The sequence below is a fragment of the Mustela nigripes genome, chromosome 7 (genome assembly GCF_022355385.1).
Source record: "Mustela nigripes isolate SB6536 chromosome 7, MUSNIG.SB6536, whole genome shotgun sequence".
NCBI lineage: Eukaryota > Metazoa > Chordata > Mammalia > Carnivora > Mustelidae > Mustela > Mustela nigripes.
In genome coordinates, this window is record NC_081563.1 from 66491436 (window position 1) to 66509684 (window position 18249).

An 18249-nucleotide genomic window follows, 5' to 3' on the forward strand; every position below is an offset into this window, starting at 1 on the left:
GCAACAGGAATTTTAATTTGACTTTTCCATGTGTACTTTTTTGACAGCAACAACTTGAAATAATTTACCAAACCAGTCTGGATTCAATTTGAGAGAATTTTCAAATCATTTCAAAAATTTAAAACATCATACAAATAATTAAAATCTTTCCTACGCCTTTCATAATAAACAGCTAATTAACTAACAGGAAAAGGAAAAGTAAGCCAAGTAAAGAGTAAGAAAGAGAAAAAGTGATAATAGAAACTTAAAAAAAAAAAAAAGTAAAAATACTACAACTTCAAACAAAACCACGTAGAACAACCCTGGCTCTTGCTTTGCTTTGCAGGGTCCTTGGGGAGATTGCTTCACTGCTTCTGGTGTTAAGCGAGTCAACTTTCATTCATCACAGCTATTCTGTTTCTTATTCTTAGTTCCAGTTTCTGGTTAAGTCTGTGAAATATGTTAAATCAAGATGTGTTACATGTGATTGAAAGAGAATATCCATATCTGCATAAATGAAATTTTATAATGGTTTTTTTGTTTAAAAATATTTTTATATCCATTTTGCTATCTTATGTAGATACTACATCCTTTGAAGACATAAGTCCACAAGGTATTAGTGATGATTCTAGTACGGGATCAAGAGTTCATGGTAAGATATGAACTTTACTTAGAGAGTACATATTCCATACAGAATGGGAATGCTGAGGCTCTGGCACTGATTTGGCGAATGTGGCATTGCCAGCAAGCATGTTTTCTCTAACCTGCATCTCATAGCTACTTCTACCATTTCTAATATTTCTAATATTCCTTTTAGCCCCTTTTAAGATTATTGCTTCATCTGAGTAGTCTCTCTCTTGGTCATAAAGTATGCCTGCACAATGCTTATAGGTAATTTTGTTGCTGTTTTCGTATAAGGTTAAAGTTATGAGAAACACATTTTACCATTAGTTTAAAAAGTATTTAGTTAGATAACGGATGAACTCTAAGAAACCACATGTTCTGCAGTGGTGAGCATTTCAGATTTTTAAGTTTCTGGAGAGATCTACAAAACCATATCTTGCCAAACTAAATTATTAATATATAAATGGATAACATATTGAGAGAATTTCATCTATAAGCAGGATTTTAAGAAACAGGGTAGGGTTTTGTTAAATGTGAAGTTGTTTCCCTTGTTATGGATAGGAATGCAGGACATTAACTGTGCAGATGCTCATGTTCCTCCTGTTTGTGGCATCTCTGCAGTGTGCAGGTTCCATGTTTGATCTGTTGTAAGTGACCTAATCACTAGCACTTTTCTTCTTTTGGCATGTCATTCTACTCAACCAAAACAGTTCTGGTATCCATCTAGAAATCACTTCCAAACCTAAATATGCACTTTATTTTCTTTTCTTTGGATCTCAACTAGTGTTTCAGAAGTTTCTTATTCTAAAGTGTCTAACTGAATTATCTGGAAATGTTTTTGCTCTCTAATCTGTAAGATTCAATTCTGGGCATGCTCAGCCTGTGAAAGTATGCATGATTGCTTCCTCAAAGCATTCTGTGATCAGAATGTAAAAGTTCAATGTCATTAGCTAGAAGTTTTATTACACTGTCTCCTGATTTTTTCATTTAGCTTCAAGACCAGCCAGCCTTGATAGTGGCAGAACATCCACTAGCAATAGTAATAATAATGCTTCACTCCATGAAGTCAAAGGTATGCTGTAGGTAAATTTATTAATATTGTCCATCCATTTCCAGATTTTATAATTAGAAGATTGATGACATTTCTGGGGTAAAGTATGAAATCCAAATCATCTATGTTTAGAACATAGTTTCTTGGAACACTTTATACTTCATACATTGTCATACAGTATATACAATGTATATAAATGTAAAAACAGGAGCAGTTACTTTGGTTGCCATTTTTCATCTTCATAGATAAAATATTTTTATGTAATTTTTAACTTCAAAAATATCTGTAGGTCCTTACTTTTCTTATGTTTTTGTCTTCGTCATGAAAATGGTTGTCCTTAATTTTCTCATGAGGCATGTACATTGAACTCCCATTACAGAAGGGTTTTAGAAATACTTTTAGCTTAATTTATTCAAAAATAAGGGGAAATAATTTTTTTAATTCAAGAAGACAGTTGTATTTGTGTATAACAGACAAATGGATGCATATAACTTATATAAAAAATTACTTCAAGATTTTTTTCATAATTTAATATGCATTCTAAGGTCAGGTTTTTACATAAATGTCTATGGACCTTGACTAGTACTTTTTCCCTTAAAGGTATACCGCCTACTCAGATTCTGGAGTTGTTTAATAGATTATAAAATATAGCTAAAGTACTTATTCCCTATAGTCCAGAATTGTCAGATTATAAGGAATGCATGTATTCTGTTGCTTTTTGTATTATAAAATCATTTTGTCTCAGTTGTAATTTTATCATTAATGCTATAACTCTATTGCAGTAGGCTGAAATATCTGATCTCAAGAAAGGATTTTTTTAAATTTACATAATCATGTTCTTATGCTCAGTAGAAAAATTTAGTCTGAAAATATGAAGTAATTTCTTTTCTGATTTGAAAATTTAAGAAAATCTTCCTTTTGTAAAATATTATATAACTTGAGCCAAGTTCTTTAATGACCTACTTTACTCTGTATGATTAGGGAACCATGGAGAGTTGTATTTTCCATCTTGATACTGTATGTATACAGTTTGCTATCAGTTAGAATCCACATAAGGAATGGCATTAAACATAGGGAGCTTTTTTCCAGAACTAGTAATTTGCATTCTGTACAGTTGCTAAACCTCAATTGAATCTTTTAAGGCTATATAGCCACATACCAACAGTGGAAAGCAGGAACAGTCAGATGATTCAGACATTAAAGAATAAAATACAGATGGAATTGGGAGGGAGACAAACCATAAGTGACTCTTAATCTCACAAAACAAACTGAGGGTTGCTGGGGGGAGGGGGATTGGGAGAGGGGGGTGGGATTATGGACATTGGGGAAGGTATGTGCTTTGGTGAGTGCTGTGAAGTGTGTAAACCTGGTGATTCACAGACCTGTACCCCTGGGGATAAAAATATATGTTTATAAAAAATAAAAAAATTTTAAAAAAAGAATAAAATACAAAATGTATTTTATTTTACATTTTTACTAGATCTTGCTCAATAACTATATCATATCTCCATTGAATTTCCTTTATATGCCTGCTATTTAAATTTGAAAAAAAATTATTGAATATTTTTTTATTCATTCATTCAGAATGAATAGAGAAACCTTCAAGTACGTAATGAAGATTTCATAGGCAAAGAATTAGAATTTTTAACTTCTGAATTTGTATTCTGGTTTTAACATTCTGAAATTATTTTAAATTTATATAATCATCTTTTGTTCTAAATAGTGAGGTGTTTTACAGTTACTTGAACCTGAGTTTTTAAAAATGTATTATTTACTTATTTTTTTATTCACTCATTCAGCAAATGTATTGAGTGGCCTGCTTTGTAGTTTGGCTCTGAGTGTAGTGGTGGAAGCAAATTATTTGCCTTTGTAGAACTTAAAATATTTGTCAAAATGAGATTAGAGTATACCGTTAGACTGATGAAAGATGAACACAGTTTACTATGCATTTCTAAATAAAGCTTGAAAGTCAGTTTAGCTATTCATCAGAATCCAGTCAACAAATATTATTACTTACATAGTTTTAATCTCATTTCTGTTACCGAACCCTTAACACACCATTTACTCCAAAAGCAGGTGCAGTTCATATCCAAAGCAGGCCACAGAGCCACAGCAGTGGAGAGTTTAGCCTGCTTCATGATCATGAGGCTTGGTCCAGCAGTGGCAGCAGTCCAATCCAGTACTTGAAGAGACAGACCAGATCAAGTCCAATGCTCCAGCACAAAATGCCTGAATTATTAGAGAGTCGAGCACATCACAAGATCAAAACTGGTTCCCCTGGAAGTGAAGTTGTTACTCTACAACAGTTTTTGGAAGAAAGCAACAAGCTTACCTCAATACAGGTTAGTTTTATCTAGTAGTCGGACCTGAATTTAGATAGACACTGCAAGTTAAGTTTCTGTGACTGAACTATAGAGCTTCTTTTTAAGTTAAGGGGTGCTTAGCAATTTTATATCATACAGTCTAATATATCAGGAAAGTAAAGGCTTGACTGCATTCACTAATCTGTTGTGATATCTTTTTTAACAGATAAAATCCTCAAGTCAAGAGAATCTTTTAGATGAAGTAATGAAAAGTTTGTCTGTATCTTCTGACTTTTTGGGAAAAAACAAACCAGTTAGCTGTGGTCTGGCCAGGTCGGTAAGTGGAAAAACCCCAGGAGACTTCCACGATAGACGGACAAGTAAGCCGGAACAATTTGTGAGACCCAATCCTCGCAAGTCTGAGGATGCCTACTTCATTAGCTCTCCAGGAAAACCTACACTAGCCACTCAAGGAAAGATAAAATTAGTAAAAGAAACTTCTCTGTCACGACAATCAAAAGATAGTAATCCTTATGCTACTTTACCTCGTGCAAGCAGTGTGATCTCTACTGCTGAAGGAACTACTCGAAGGACAAGCATCCATGATTTTTTGACCAAGGACAGTAGACTACCTATATCAGTTGATTCACCACCAGCTACTGCTGATAGCAGCATCACTGCAGCATCTAGTGAGTACCTTTTACACCAGTGGTCCTCTCATACACTTCACAGTTCAGCCCATGCTGTAGGTTCTCATGCACAAAATGATTTAGCTACGGATAAGCCCAAGTCTCTATATACCCAGATTAGAAACTCAAGAACAGAGAAGTCACATTTTCTAAACCAAACTTTTGCCATTGTTAATACATCTAATAATGCATTTGGAATATCAGCCGAAGGTAGTGTGGAGTCATTTACTGTGGCTCATCCATCTCAGCCGTTTTTATCCCTGAATACAGAACTAGTTAGTAACATAAGTGGGTTACCTCCCAGGCCAATCACCAGAGTAACTGACCAGGCTTCTGCCTCTTTGGATAGAGCTGCAAAGAAAGATAACGAACTGTTTTCTGATTATCAGAACCCTAGTAACAGTAACCCACAGACTTCTACAGATAGCCATAATCTTATCACTCCTGCATGCTTCTATCCTGATGACACAGAAGCTACATTGTTGGTTTCTGAGGATAATCAGACTGTTTGGTATGAATATGGTTGTGTTTGATCAAAACTGCACAATATCATGCTGATGTTACTTGATATGCACTGTGCTTCTCTAATCTGATTTGAAGAGCTGCTGTTGAAAAGTATAATTTGGCTAGGCTTTTATTTTTTTTTTAATTGTGGCATAGTATTCACTTGTACATGATGGCATGTGTATAAATATGAATGTGTAACCACACCAAAGCCTGCATGAAGTATTAATTGCATTGTACATTTTCTGCATGACTTTGAAAACCTTAACAATACATGCTTCTCTTTCACGTTTCTTGTCACTTGATATGAGATTGTTACTTTGATACCTGGAAGCATATTAAAATAGTTGCATGCTATAATTACCAAGAAGGTATTTCCAAGTCATGTTTACTTTGTTGCTCCCAAAAAAGAATGCTCATTTTCTCCCTTCTTCCTTTTTTGCTCCCCTTCCCTCCCTCTCTTCCTCCTTAACTCTTCACTCCTTTCTTCCCCTGGAATGTGTACTTCCTGTTGCACATGTACAGTGTTAAGGAAACTATGTAAAAAAGATGTCATTTTCTTTTGCCATTTAACTGTGTCTCCTGTCCTTCCATTTTATTTTTGAGGAAATAGTCATAACTCCATTAACACTTTCTGTGGCAAATATTAACTACTGCCCATATTTATAAAGTTGTTCAGATTTAAAACCTTGGTGATACTCATAAATTTAGTGTAATTCTTTAAAAACCCCATCAGATTTACATGTTACTTATACAGTGACTAGGAGCATTTGTATTAGTTGTTTCTTCATTTTCTTCATCTGATACATGTAAGAACTCAAGTACCATCTTTCCTTCAAGATGACCTTTTTACTTGGAATCAGTTAATACATTAGACTTGCCAGTTCTTTTTTTTATATAGAGTTAAAGAGAAATAAATCAAATCATACTCAATGTGTTGGAAGTTTGCATTTTTACTTCTTTTCAAAAAAGGTAGTAAGTTTACAAAGTAGTGAAGATTGTTGCTTCTGTAATCTATTTATTAAATTATATGTGTCTGTCCTTAAAACAGCTTTTTAAATGAGTACATTGTGCTAAAATAGCATTAGAATTGAAATAAACAGATGTGTTTTTAGTAGAACAAATTTTAGGATCACAAACAAAATTTTAGCTAAAAAAACACTATATAAGATAAAATATTTTCTAAGTCTGACTCCAGTGTCATCAACTTTAAAAAATTATCTTGCTGTGGTCATAGCACTTTTACAGAAGAATCAGCTAAATTTGAATCTCTGACTCCCAGAATTAAAACAAAACAAAGCCATAACCCTGATTCACTTACTTCTGGAGGAGTAGATCTTAGCTCTGTCTCTGGAATGTTTTTGTCATTTTGATTCAGCCTAAATATTACTGCTAATAACTCAGCCTGCCATCTGGAAAGGAATGCTTTGAAATGTAACTTTCTAAATGGGGAGGAAGTCACTATTCTATACATGTTGTTTCATTAAATTATTATTGTTATTAATTGAGCCAAAGAAAACAGACTTCACAAAGAATCTTTGCTTAATGAAATTTCTATCCTTTAAATTAAGCCATTTTCTGGGACTTACAGAAGATCATGGAGGGGGGCTAGGCCCTCTCCACTTTTATCTCTGATTAAAGTGCTTTTCCTCACAGCCAGCTTGCAGATAATCACATAAACACAATCAGAAATTTTTCATATTTTTTAGTACCACCTAATATATATTTTCCATGAATACATCTATCTATTTTAGTGTCAGTTGTTTAGCTGTCAGTCCTAACATTAAAAATGTTTTTGGCATCTATTCTTTTTTTTAAAAACCTAGTAATAAAACTTAATGGTAAATATAAGTGAAATTAGATAGGGGTCACATATGATTAAAATGTAATAATTTGTGTTACTTTTTTACCACTTTGAGTCAAGAGGTATTTCATAACCATTTCAACTTTTTAAATATTAATGATCTGGCCATACACTTTAAATTTAAAATATTAAATTTATTTATGCAAAATATAGAGAAATGATGTGCTATTATATTAAGACAGTCTGGTTATTTTACAAAATTAGACTTTCAGGAAAGCAGTATTTCTAATACAAATGGCTACAGTTTATAGTATAACCTGTTTTCGAAAGGAACATATACACTGTGCATGTAAGACAGATCCATACCATGTCCATGTGTCTTGGGGATTGTCTGTGAGAATACAGGCTAGATTTCCTTCAGAGACTATCACCAGCTATGGAGTCATAGCTTTTTAAAGTTTGGAAAATACCAGTTTCTTCCTTATGTTTCTTCATAGCCCTTGGAACCAAATTTTTAGCATGGGAGAACCTTAGAAATCACATACAGCCAGTGTTTTCTAAACTTTAAAAAATCAACATACTGCTTGCTGTAAGTCTTACAAAGATGCACTAGTATTTTAACTTATTATTGTTCTTAAAGATAAGATTAACCAACTCTGACTCAATTGAGCAGCTGCACTCTTTTCCTCTAAGACATATCCATAAATATTCTACGATTTCAGAAAGGAATATTTGGAAAACTTTGGAGATTCAGTACCCTGATTTTAGATGAAACTGAGTAGCATTCACATTTCTGCCCTGGGTTTCTAGAACTCATACCCTTACTATTTGTGTGACATCAAAAACACATTGTTAGGCATTTTGGACCCAATGCGTCCCCTGTGACCAAAGCAGTTTTAGCTGTTAACAGTGAAAGTAGGCACATTACAAAATTTTTCTCAGTAAATGAAACAAATACTTCATTGTGGATGTTTCTGTGGTTGCATGCAAGGTTATTTTTTCTTTAAAACTATTTGTGACCATTTAGTAAATAAACATAGTAAGTAAATCTACCTGACGCTACTAAAAGGACATATTATTTCTGGCTTTTAAAATGCAATAATCAGTCTTTAAGTAATAAGATGTCTGTTAGATTAATAAATTTCCCAGAGTTAGATTCTTTCTCCTTCAACAAGAGCTTGTTAGTTGCATAACTTCATGAATTATATTGTGTTTAACATTTGATTAAATAATATGAAATGCTTTTCTCCTGCAGATGTGGACAAAGTACAAGAAAGCAGAAATTCAAAAAGCAGGTCTAGGGAGCAGCAAAGCTCCTAATTCTATTACCCACTACATGACATGTGGGCCAAGTGGTGAGTTTCTTGCTTAAAATGTAAATGAGATTAGTCTCATTTATACAAACTAACCATGTTACTTATAAGAACAAGTGCACATTGCATTAACAGATGTAAATATTGCTTGCTTATTTCATGATTTTCTGTCCTAATTACTAGTCAAGCAAGATTTATTGATTGATGTAAGTTTTTGCTGCTTGTCAGTGCAGGCAACAAACCTTTAAATAGTTTTCTTTTTTTCTTAATTTAAATTTGATTTTACTCATGAATAATGTTTTAGGAATTCCTTTTTTAATTTGAAGCCCTTTTTTTTTTTTTTTTTGGTAGGAATACAACTTTCCCACAGTGTTTTGGTAACTGAGAATAAACAATAAATTAAATATCTTTTGTATGAAGAGCCACTTGAAGAAAAATTTGTCTCTGGCTTTCTGTCACTCTCTTTCCTGTAGAAGACATATCTGGTGCATGTTGTTCTTATAGTGTCTGCTCTGATTTTTATATCTTTCTCTTATCTTCAAGCTTTTCTTATATTTTCTTTCTTCTTTCTACCTTCCAACTAAATACAGAGAGAAAAGTGTCCTTCAGTTTCTCAGTGTGAAGCCTTTATTTCTGAAGTAACAAGACACCCAACTATAGGAATCATTTTACAAATCTTTAAGGAGACTTTAAACAATCCTTCGTGACTAGAGCAGGCAAGAAATAAAAAACCTTCATTCCTTCCTTGAATCAAGGAGCACTACTGGAGTCAACTGCCAAAATTTTTAGGTTTTAGGACTTACTATACATTGTATTGATAAGATCTACTGATTAAAGGATGTTCTCTCACTAAGGACCAAGTGTTTTAAGGTTCCAAGAAGTACTCCAAGAACAGTCTACTTCTTTCGTCATTTGTTTATGAATTTATCCATGTTTGCTTAATGCTTCTGCTAAGTATTAGCCAAAATCTAGCCATTTATATTTAGTTGTGTAAATCTAAATTAAATGCTGTAGTATGTTGTGGAATGTACTATATATCAAGATACAGAGAACATTGTTTTGGCATGTCAGAGCCTTACTTGGTTAGCAGACTGCATGTGTTGGTATCCTTTCTTTTTTTTAACCAGTTATTTTGATGCACTGCAAAAGAAATTCAGTTTATAAAGATAAATCTGAAAAATAGGAGCTATAAAAATTTACAGTAATATTAATCTTTCTGTATTACCCTTTAAGCAACACTAAGCATTCATACGTGGATCCAAGGTAATTAATTAAAAAGTGTTTTCCTGAAACTTTTTTAGTAAGGTGGTTTTCCAACAAATTGCATTCCCAAGATAATGCTGTTGTGTTTTAAATTCATTTCCCTTCTTTAGTATTGGGTTATGTATGTGTGTTTGTTTTTTTAACATGAGAGCTGACTGTTGCTTAAGAAGTTTTCTTACGGCAAAAAAAAAAAAAAAAAATTGTAAATAATTTACTATGATCTACATTTTGCCAGGAACTCATTTATTTTTAAGGTTATCACATATTAATAGGAACTTTTCTGTTTTTGTCGTTTATAATAATACATTAAAGTTGGTAACTGTTATTGGTACTTTTGAAATATTTGTATGCATTTGTTACCTAAACATTTGAAAGAAGCACAAAAAAAGTAGATTTCGTTAACCCAGGGAAGCATCCGTTTTTTTGTAGCTCCAATTTTATATCACAGTTTTATTTTCTTATGAAATCAAAAAATGCAGTGATACTTATTAATGCAAATTCATTATTTAACATAAATATCAGCATAATCTTAAAGGTTTGAAATGAGAAAGATAATGACTTTTTTATTTTAACAGTATACTTCTTAGGCTCTCATTTCCAGCTCTAAAAATCTTTCTGGAATAATTCCATATTCATAGTGTGGTCTAGGAACTATGTGTTTCATCACTAACCTAGTAGCCATGAGAACTGTGTCTCTCCCTCTCTAACCTTCCCTCCCTCTCTTTTTGGTAGGCCAGTTAGCAGTATTGTGTTCATAGTCTACTTTCAGAAAGACATAACGAAAAGAAAGACAGCATGTATAGTTGACCAGAAATTGAAAAGGAATTTAGAGAACTTGGACTTACTTAATGCCACCATTAACTTGGGTTTTGCCACCAAATAATGCTGTAAAATTAAATCACTTTTAAACTCTTGGATGAAAGGTGCTATGTAAATGTAAATACAAAGGATTCTTACTAAAATACAACTGTTGCACAACAGACTTATTTAAAACATATTCTCTAGACTTTAAACAATCCTTTGTGACTAGAGCAGGCAAGAAATAAAAAACCTTCATCCATCTCTCTCCATCATGACTCCCTAGATTCAAGAATCAAACTGATAATGGGCATCATGGCAGTCTAGAGATACTTGCATGTAAAAAATGTAAATTCATTCTTAGGTGGATAAATTGAAAGTAAATATAGAAGTTATGTTTTAGCTAAATACAGTAAGTGGGTAACTTAGATTTATATTAACTAGCATCTAATTTGCACAACTAGGACACATCCCAGGACAATAACTGAAAGTTGGAATTTAATGAGTAGGAAGTGGCCCGGTGAGGGTGAATCATACCACAGCTTGACCTCTCCAGAACACTAATGTCCTAAAATAGAGGACCTATTTACTTAAGCAGCTCATTATTGCTTCACATCGAACATGCTCAGGGGCAGCTTATATATTACTGGGTCTGATGAGGCTGACCCTGAGAAAGTGCAGTTAGAGACAACCAAGGGGAAACACTTAAGACTGCAAAAGTAGGAATATTCTCAATTATATTCATTACCTTTTTCATACCATTTCAAGAAAGGACTAGATAATAACCTCATGAATATTTTACTTTCTCCAAAAGATTCAGAAGCAAATTTAGTAGGAAGTCACTCCTTTCTCTTAGATAATCTGCTTCTGCCAAACAAAGTAGTATGGCTACCTAGAAACTTACTGGGGCCACTTTCCTGACTGGGGCCTGACATGCTTTTATCTGGCTATCTTCTAAATCAACAGCTAACCCCCCTCCCAAGAAACTGAAGATTTAATATACAGGGTAATAAGCTTCCACAAAGAACTCCAATAAAGTGCTTCAGATCTGGCCATGTGGAAAGGTTTGGTCCACGTTTTTAAACTGGTGGTTACCAAAGAGTTCACGTAAACAGGTTTGTATGTAGCACCTTTCATGCAAGGCATGGTAAAAGCCTATTAAAAAATCACTGTGCATATTACAGAATTGCAGCCACCTCACAAATGAAGTATTACAGCCTGCACTGTCTTAACAGTTTATGTCAGGAAGTGAAAAAGATGCTGTACCAAATCTGGAATTACAATGAGGAGTAATAATGTATGCTAAATGACTTTGTATTTTAAGTTACATTTATAAGGAAAGTGAGTTTTGTGTTTTTCTTTTCTGCTACACTTCGTCCTGAGATGTATTTTTTCTTTAAGCCTTGAATGAGTAATACAAAAGGAGCCCATTTTGTGATATAAACCTTGATGTACATGTTGAGATATTTGGACAATGAAAATGCCTTAAAAGGAATGCTTATGGATAAAGTTGCACTTATAACACCCTTTAACAAAACCTGATTTTAAACTGTCTTTTTCTTTTCTACTAAGGGTTCTCTTTCAATGTTTGCCATTGTACTTATAATTGTTATTAAATACCAAATCAAATAATATAAAAGCTGTAACATTTCCTTTAAAAGTAATACTACTGAGGGATTTGGAGTTGAATGGCAATGATTATTACTTGGTAATACCCATCATCAGCCACAGGAAGCCAGTATGTAACAAACCATCATTGGTTGGATTTATGTTTTTAGAAACATTTCATTATTTTTCACTTTAGACTTTATTACTCCTTAAAAAATTAAGTTGGTTTAATATTCACTTAAACTGATCTAAAAATAAAAGGTGATTTTTATAACAAGTGGTTAATAATCATTTAAAAACTACAACATATAATTTAGCTAAGTATTATCTTTCTTTTCCCTTTGCCCTGGAAAACCTTTTTTCCAATATAACCCATAATCTTGTTTAGATTATTCTAGATCTTTTAGGGATGAGTACTGGAGGTTTGGGAAAAGAATGGAATCTTACCAGTTCTGTCAATCCTCACATAGGTTAATACAGTAATATATTGCACAAAGCAGTATCTTTCATTTTCATTTATTGACTTTGGGGAGGGAGAATGTTAAGAGAGGCAACCAGTTGTGTATTCTGGGGCAGGTTAGTCTTTCTGAGCAGGTTTTCACTATAAGATGGGAAGAGCACTATCTACTATCCTCCATCTTTGGTTTCTATTCATTAAACCTTTATTTTATGTGCAAAGCAGTCTAAAATTTCCTCTTAGAGATGTAGTAAACAGCAGGTAAAAGGTAACATGGCACCTTAGAATAAGGTATCATTTATGGAAATATTTACTAACTCCACATCTTTTAAAGTCACTTTTGTTTTTTTTAAGATTTTATTTGACAGACACAGTGAGAGAGCGAACACAAGCAGGGGGAGTGGGAGAGGGAAAAGCAGACTTCCCTCTGAGCAGGGAGCCCCATGTGATGCCAGGCTCCATCCCAGGACTCTGGGGCCATGACCTGAGCTGAAGGCAGACGCTTAACTAAGCCACCCAGGTGCCCTTAAAGTCACTCTTCATAGAAATTCTGCCATGAGTAGACTTGCAGTTTCTAATCCTATATACCAAGAAATGACATTTTTACTTATTTTGCCTCTTAGCAACAAACTGGTTACACTATTACTACCAGGTGGAAATTACTTTTGAGTGGCCAAACTTAGTAAACTATGGGTACGTCATGACTATCCCATTTGATTGCACCAGAGGCAAATATGAGAATTTTCATGACGAGAACTCTAAACTACTTCCGTAATATAGTCCACCTCAGACCTTCAAATAATGAAGGTTTTAATTTAAGCAAAAAAGTGTGTGTCTCACTCCACAATTTTGAACTAGCTTACATAGAACTGACAATACATAATCATGAGTTCTTACACTGTTTCAGATGCCCTAACTGAAGGGGGGATGAGTAAAATTTAATATACAGGACACAAAAAATTTTTCCAAGTATATTCACATTTCTAACCTCTCAGAAAGATTAAACAAATCTTTCCCTAATCCTCATTCCCCAAAGATAACCACTTTCAACAATTTAACGTATTTCTATATTCCTTTTTCTCTATATGTACAATATAATTTTATATATGCTGGTTTTTTGCAAGTTGTTTTTCAAGTAAACCGCCTAAAGAAGATGTAAGATAATCTTAACTAGCCTTAGTTTATTGTTAATATACTCTCAATTGTTGAAGGCATTCCTGTAATGAGTAGTGCCCATGGGCGATGGGAAGTGGACTCTCTGAACTGACTAAAACTACCTCAATATATCTTTTTAAAAGCAGTTCCTTTTTATAGGGCACCTGGCCAGCTCAGTCAGTAGCACTTGTGACCCTGGATCTCAAAGTTGTAAATTTGAACCCTACCTTGGGTGTAGAGATTACTTTAAAAACAAAACAAAACAAAACAAAAAAAACAAAAAACTCAGCTTTTAGACGAAATGTTCCTCCCTAAAATGATTTCATCACCAAATCAAGGTGCTAAATATTCCTATCAATTTTAATGCTTTTTATAAATTACAAGTAAGAAAAACAGCTTTCAGAAATAGATGTATTATAAGTATCAGCCCAATTAGTTGTTTTTATCAAAATTTAGTATTATGGGATCATGTCCTGTGTTCTTCACAAATGTGATAAAGTCTTCAGGGCTCAATCCCAAGGTTGCAGCATTGGTCATTGGATGAAAGTACACCTTTTCATGTCCACCTTCCAAAAAAGCTGAATCCAGAACAAATTTCACATCTCCGTCATCACAGAAGAGTGCCAAAGGTGTGGCACAGCCTTGGCCAACTTTTAGTTTTTCTAGCATGGCTGTTTCATCAGCAAACCGAAGATTTCCACTCCCAACACCTAATTGCTTGGCAAGATCATTTAAATTAATTTGTCTGTCATGAAGAACTGTCACCAGCCAATATCCTTTTTTCTTCTTGTCTTTAAGAAATAAGTTCTTACTGTGTGCTCCTTTCAAATGCTGGACATGAGGCATCATTTCTTCAATTGTAAACACCTGTAAAAAATAAAATGAAAACTTCAAAAATATGCATGTACACATACTCTGCTTGCTGGGTGAAAACAGCAGGTTAGGGAGCACCCAATGCCGTGGATGTGACCCATTCCCAGCCCATTATGAAATAACACACCTACCTTGCCATTTCAATCCCTCATCTGGAGACTTCTTGGGCTAGTTATCTTTTACAATGTGCTGTCCAAGCACTCCTACTCTTAAAGTGTTTTTGTTTTGTTTTCTTTAAACTTTTGGTACTGTAAATCTATAGCAGCCCAGATTCCTATTCCTTAGCATTCCATTACATCCAAACCAGGTAACAACCTCCACTTTACAAATATATAACCACAATGAGGGTGAGATCACGGGCAGGGAATCAGACCTGGACTAGTAACATCAGAAGAGTGGCAATATGCACAGGTAAGGAAGTGGGAGAGTAAGTACTATATAGGAGGGAAGAAGGTCAGAGAAAATGATAACGTTTTGATGTTAAATTGGTAAAGTTGAAGACTTTTAAACGTATTTGCCTACCCTTTGAAGATCACCATGTTTAACTACGATCATTAGCTGTTACCCTCAAGCTATGTCCCTATGCTCCTGCACCATTCAAGTTACACTGGCTCCGTGAAATGTTTGCAAATCCTCACGTCAAAAAACGAAATCATGTTCATTCCAAACTTTCTACGGTTGGTGTCCTGTTATATGCACGATGTCTGGATACATCGATGACGCTACACAGACGGTTTACTGCCTGATATCTACACCATAAAAACACACGGACCCAGCTTTACACACCAGTTTAACATGCAGAAGTTCTCAAAATGAAATGTGACTAAATAGCTCCAAGAGGAAAACGTTGTTTTTCTCACAGTAACAACACAGTCCCGAAAGGCCTATGATACTCCTACGGGGTCCCTTTTGCGCTCTGGATCCCGGGAAACGTCCTAGAACCGACATTTCTGCGGCACCTTACCGCTGGGGCCTCTGGTCTTCACCGCCCCGCCCGAGAGCCGCCGCAGCGGAGCCCACCTCACCGGCAGGGCTGTCCCCGCAGAAGCGCCTTACCTCCGGGTGCTCCACAACCTCCGTATGGATGGCCAGGGCGCCGAGCCGCTGCTCCAGTTCTGCCCGCAATTCCTTAGCCGCCATGCTGCCGTCGTGGCCAGGAAGAGATTGGGCGAAGAAGCGGTGAAATGGGCGTGGCCTCCTGAGCGGCTGGCCCAATGGAGGCTAGGGCGGAAGTACCAGGAGCGAATAGGGAGCTCCAGAAATCCAGTGCAGCTCCTTCCGGAGGCGGGCGCAAGCAGTCGGCGCGGGCTCTTCCCTCCCTCTTCCCGGGCCGCCGCCGCCTCTGTGGATGTGGTCTGCAGGGATTCCCTGGCGGCGAGAGCGTGAGGCTTTCTCTATCCCGAGTTCCCCAGGAGGAAGGCACATGCCTTCCGTAGTCCCGCTTCAGGTTCTCTAGGCTCAGCATAATTTCCATTTAAACAGAATCAGGGCCACCGAAGCTTTTGCGTAGGGAGTGTTGAAGAAGGTTGTGGAGAGGATGTGACCACGGATAATCCCCAGGCAGAGAAGCTCCCTTCCCTTTTCCCTTGTCCTTGAAATGTATCTTCTGACCCTGTTCCTGTACCGGCAGCCACTTGAAGGACATTGCCTTGACAGCGTAATGTGATACTGCAAGCATCAGGACCGTTTTGTAGTTGAAATTCCCCTAAGGCCTCTGCATAAACTCAAGATTCTAGCAGGTGGGTGCAGAGATCGCTGTCTTGTGGCTGCCCGAGGCAAGCCTCCTGTTGAGTTCCGTTGCTTATTAAACTTGCCACTAGTCATTATAGAGTGGTCTGCCTTTCTTCCAGACTTTTCTTGGCTTTACCTTGTCTGAGAAGGGGGGCAGTTTCAGATTTTACCGGAGGAACTTAAGAGATTTTCGAATCAACAGGGAGAGAGGAGGGTGCCAAAATGCCTATTCTTCTACGACTTCTCAACTTTTTTTTTTTTTTTTTAAGAATTTATTCATTTATTTGACTAAGAGCGAGAGAACACGAGCAGGGAGAGCAGGAGAGGGAGAAGTAGGCTTCCCAGCGAGCTGGAAGCTGGATGCGGGGCTTGATCCCAGGACCCTGGGATTATGACCTGAGCCAAAGGCAGATGCTTAACGACTGAGCCACCCAGGCGCCCCACGACTTTTCAACTTTTAATTTATAAATTACAATTTCACATTTGACCTTTCCTGAAAGTTACCTTTTGTTATTATTCGTGTACAAATAATTGGTGGTGGCAACCACAACTTGCCTTTTTTGGAGGCAGTTTGCCTACCTCGGAGTGGGGTTTTCCATTATCCTGTGAAACCCTCAGTCACCACTTTTTTTCACTAGGTTTCTTTCTAAAAATGAAATTAGAAAGCATTAGAATAGGAAAGAGCACCCATTTGAAGATATGGCATATCCCAAATAATTGTCTTTAAATGTTGAAGGTGTTCAAGAAAACCCCAATCCAATCATGGTGAATTGAGAGTAAACAGGGGAAAGAAGAATTGGAATCTGATTGTAACCAAGAAAGGTAAGTATGTCCAAAAGTAGGAAACATGAACTCCATCTTTACAGTTATTCAAGCCATGAACTCTTGCATTCAGCATACCACATGCAGACACGCAGACACACACACACACACACACACACACACACACACTCCCTTATAGCTAATCCATCACAGTTCAGTTTCTCAAATCCTTCCACTTCTCACAACCTCCATCACCACAGCCCAAACTACAACTATTTCCCCACTTGGCTAACACTAATGTTCTCTTAATTTTAGTCCACCTGTGGTGGGGTGACCACGTCTCCTGCTCCAAGCAAGTCTTACAACCAAAGATATTTATTATAAAATGAAACTAAATCTGTCTATGGTAAAAGCACTTAATATTGCTGTTTAAAAACTATCCTAACCTAGATTTAATGCACTATTTATCAAGCATTTGTGTCAACATTGTATCAAATAGAAAAGAAATGCTACCTATCCTTGGTGTAGTTGTCTTCAAGGCAAATACAATCTCAAATTTATACTGCAAACAACATGAAACAGATTAAATTCAAAATGATTAGCGTGGACTTAAGGAACTAGATATTTAGCCATAGAACTTGAATTTTAAAAATATATATAGAGAGAGAAATCTCAATTCTAGGAGAGAGGTAGCATCTGATAAATATAGTTTATTGAATTGTTTTACAAACAGGACAAGACATAATAAGTTTTGTGGCATTTATATAAAAACGTGTTGAGGGAAAGACTCGCTATTTTTAGGAAGAGTATGGATATTTGACAGAAAAGGACAGATTCTGGGGGAAAAAAAAAAAGGAGCTGGAGAATGGAGTTACGCCAGGATCCATGAAACCGGGGACACAGATCTAAGTTTGCTCAAAGTAAAAGAAACAGTTAACAACTGTAGCCTATGTAGCAAAGGAAATAAAAAGGCCAAGATATTTATCAACATCATGGGGATTGGGCATCGTGGCATTTATTAGATGAAGAATGTTAGAAATCCCCATTACTGAGTGAAACAAAGGGCAATTCCAGAACAGGTGAATTGAAAGCTACCCTAGGAAGCTGTAAATATCCCAAACAAGGGAAACAATAGGGAAAAGTGCTTGCTGCAGTCTATGCCTCTTCCACTTATCTTTTGGAACATCTCTATGTGCCAACCTTTCTGCCCTCAAAGACTTTAAAATCTAGCAGAGGGGACTGAAGCATCCACAGAAGATAAGTCCAAGAAAATGTGACTACTGCCACAATAGTGGCATGATGCGGATGCTTTTGGAGCCCAGAGGAAGGGTGCTA

At 35.9% G+C, this 18249-nt stretch overlaps 2 protein-coding genes across 9 annotated transcripts in view; one reads left to right on the forward strand and one right to left on the reverse strand.

Annotated features, from left to right (window-relative positions):
- Positions 1 to 11673, forward strand: part of CCDC88A (coiled-coil domain containing 88A) — a 125450-nt gene extending 113777 nt beyond the window's left edge. For 4 of the 8 annotated variants that reach the window (XM_059406051.1, XM_059406055.1, XM_059406053.1 and 1 more), the window contains 4 exons: positions 560 to 631; positions 1595 to 1675; positions 3728 to 3996; positions 4184 to 6083. In XM_059406051.1, coding sequence (XP_059262034.1) covers positions 560 to 631; positions 1595 to 1675; positions 3728 to 3996; positions 4184 to 5179 — 1418 coding nt within the window. In that variant the 3' untranslated portion in view covers positions 5180 to 6083. Of the gene's footprint in view, positions 1 to 559; positions 632 to 1594; positions 1676 to 3727; positions 3997 to 4183; positions 6084 to 8209; positions 8310 to 8857 lie in introns of those variants that run through there. The other 4 variants (XM_059406057.1, XM_059406058.1, XM_059406059.1 and 1 more) reach the window with 2 other exon arrangements.
- A 2208-nt stretch (positions 11674 to 13881) lies between these two features.
- On the reverse strand, positions 13882 to 15604 carry LOC132021544 (prolyl-tRNA synthetase associated domain-containing protein 1). The gene is made up of 2 exons (XM_059406060.1): positions 15478 to 15604; positions 13882 to 14415 (listed from the first exon to the last, which is right to left on the reverse strand). The coding sequence occupies exons 1-2, from the start codon at positions 15559 to 15561 to the stop codon at positions 13981 to 13983; spliced, it is 519 nt and encodes a 172-aa protein (XP_059262043.1). The 5' UTR covers positions 15562 to 15604; the 3' UTR covers positions 13882 to 13980.
- Between the last annotated feature and the right edge of the window lie 2645 nt (positions 15605 to 18249).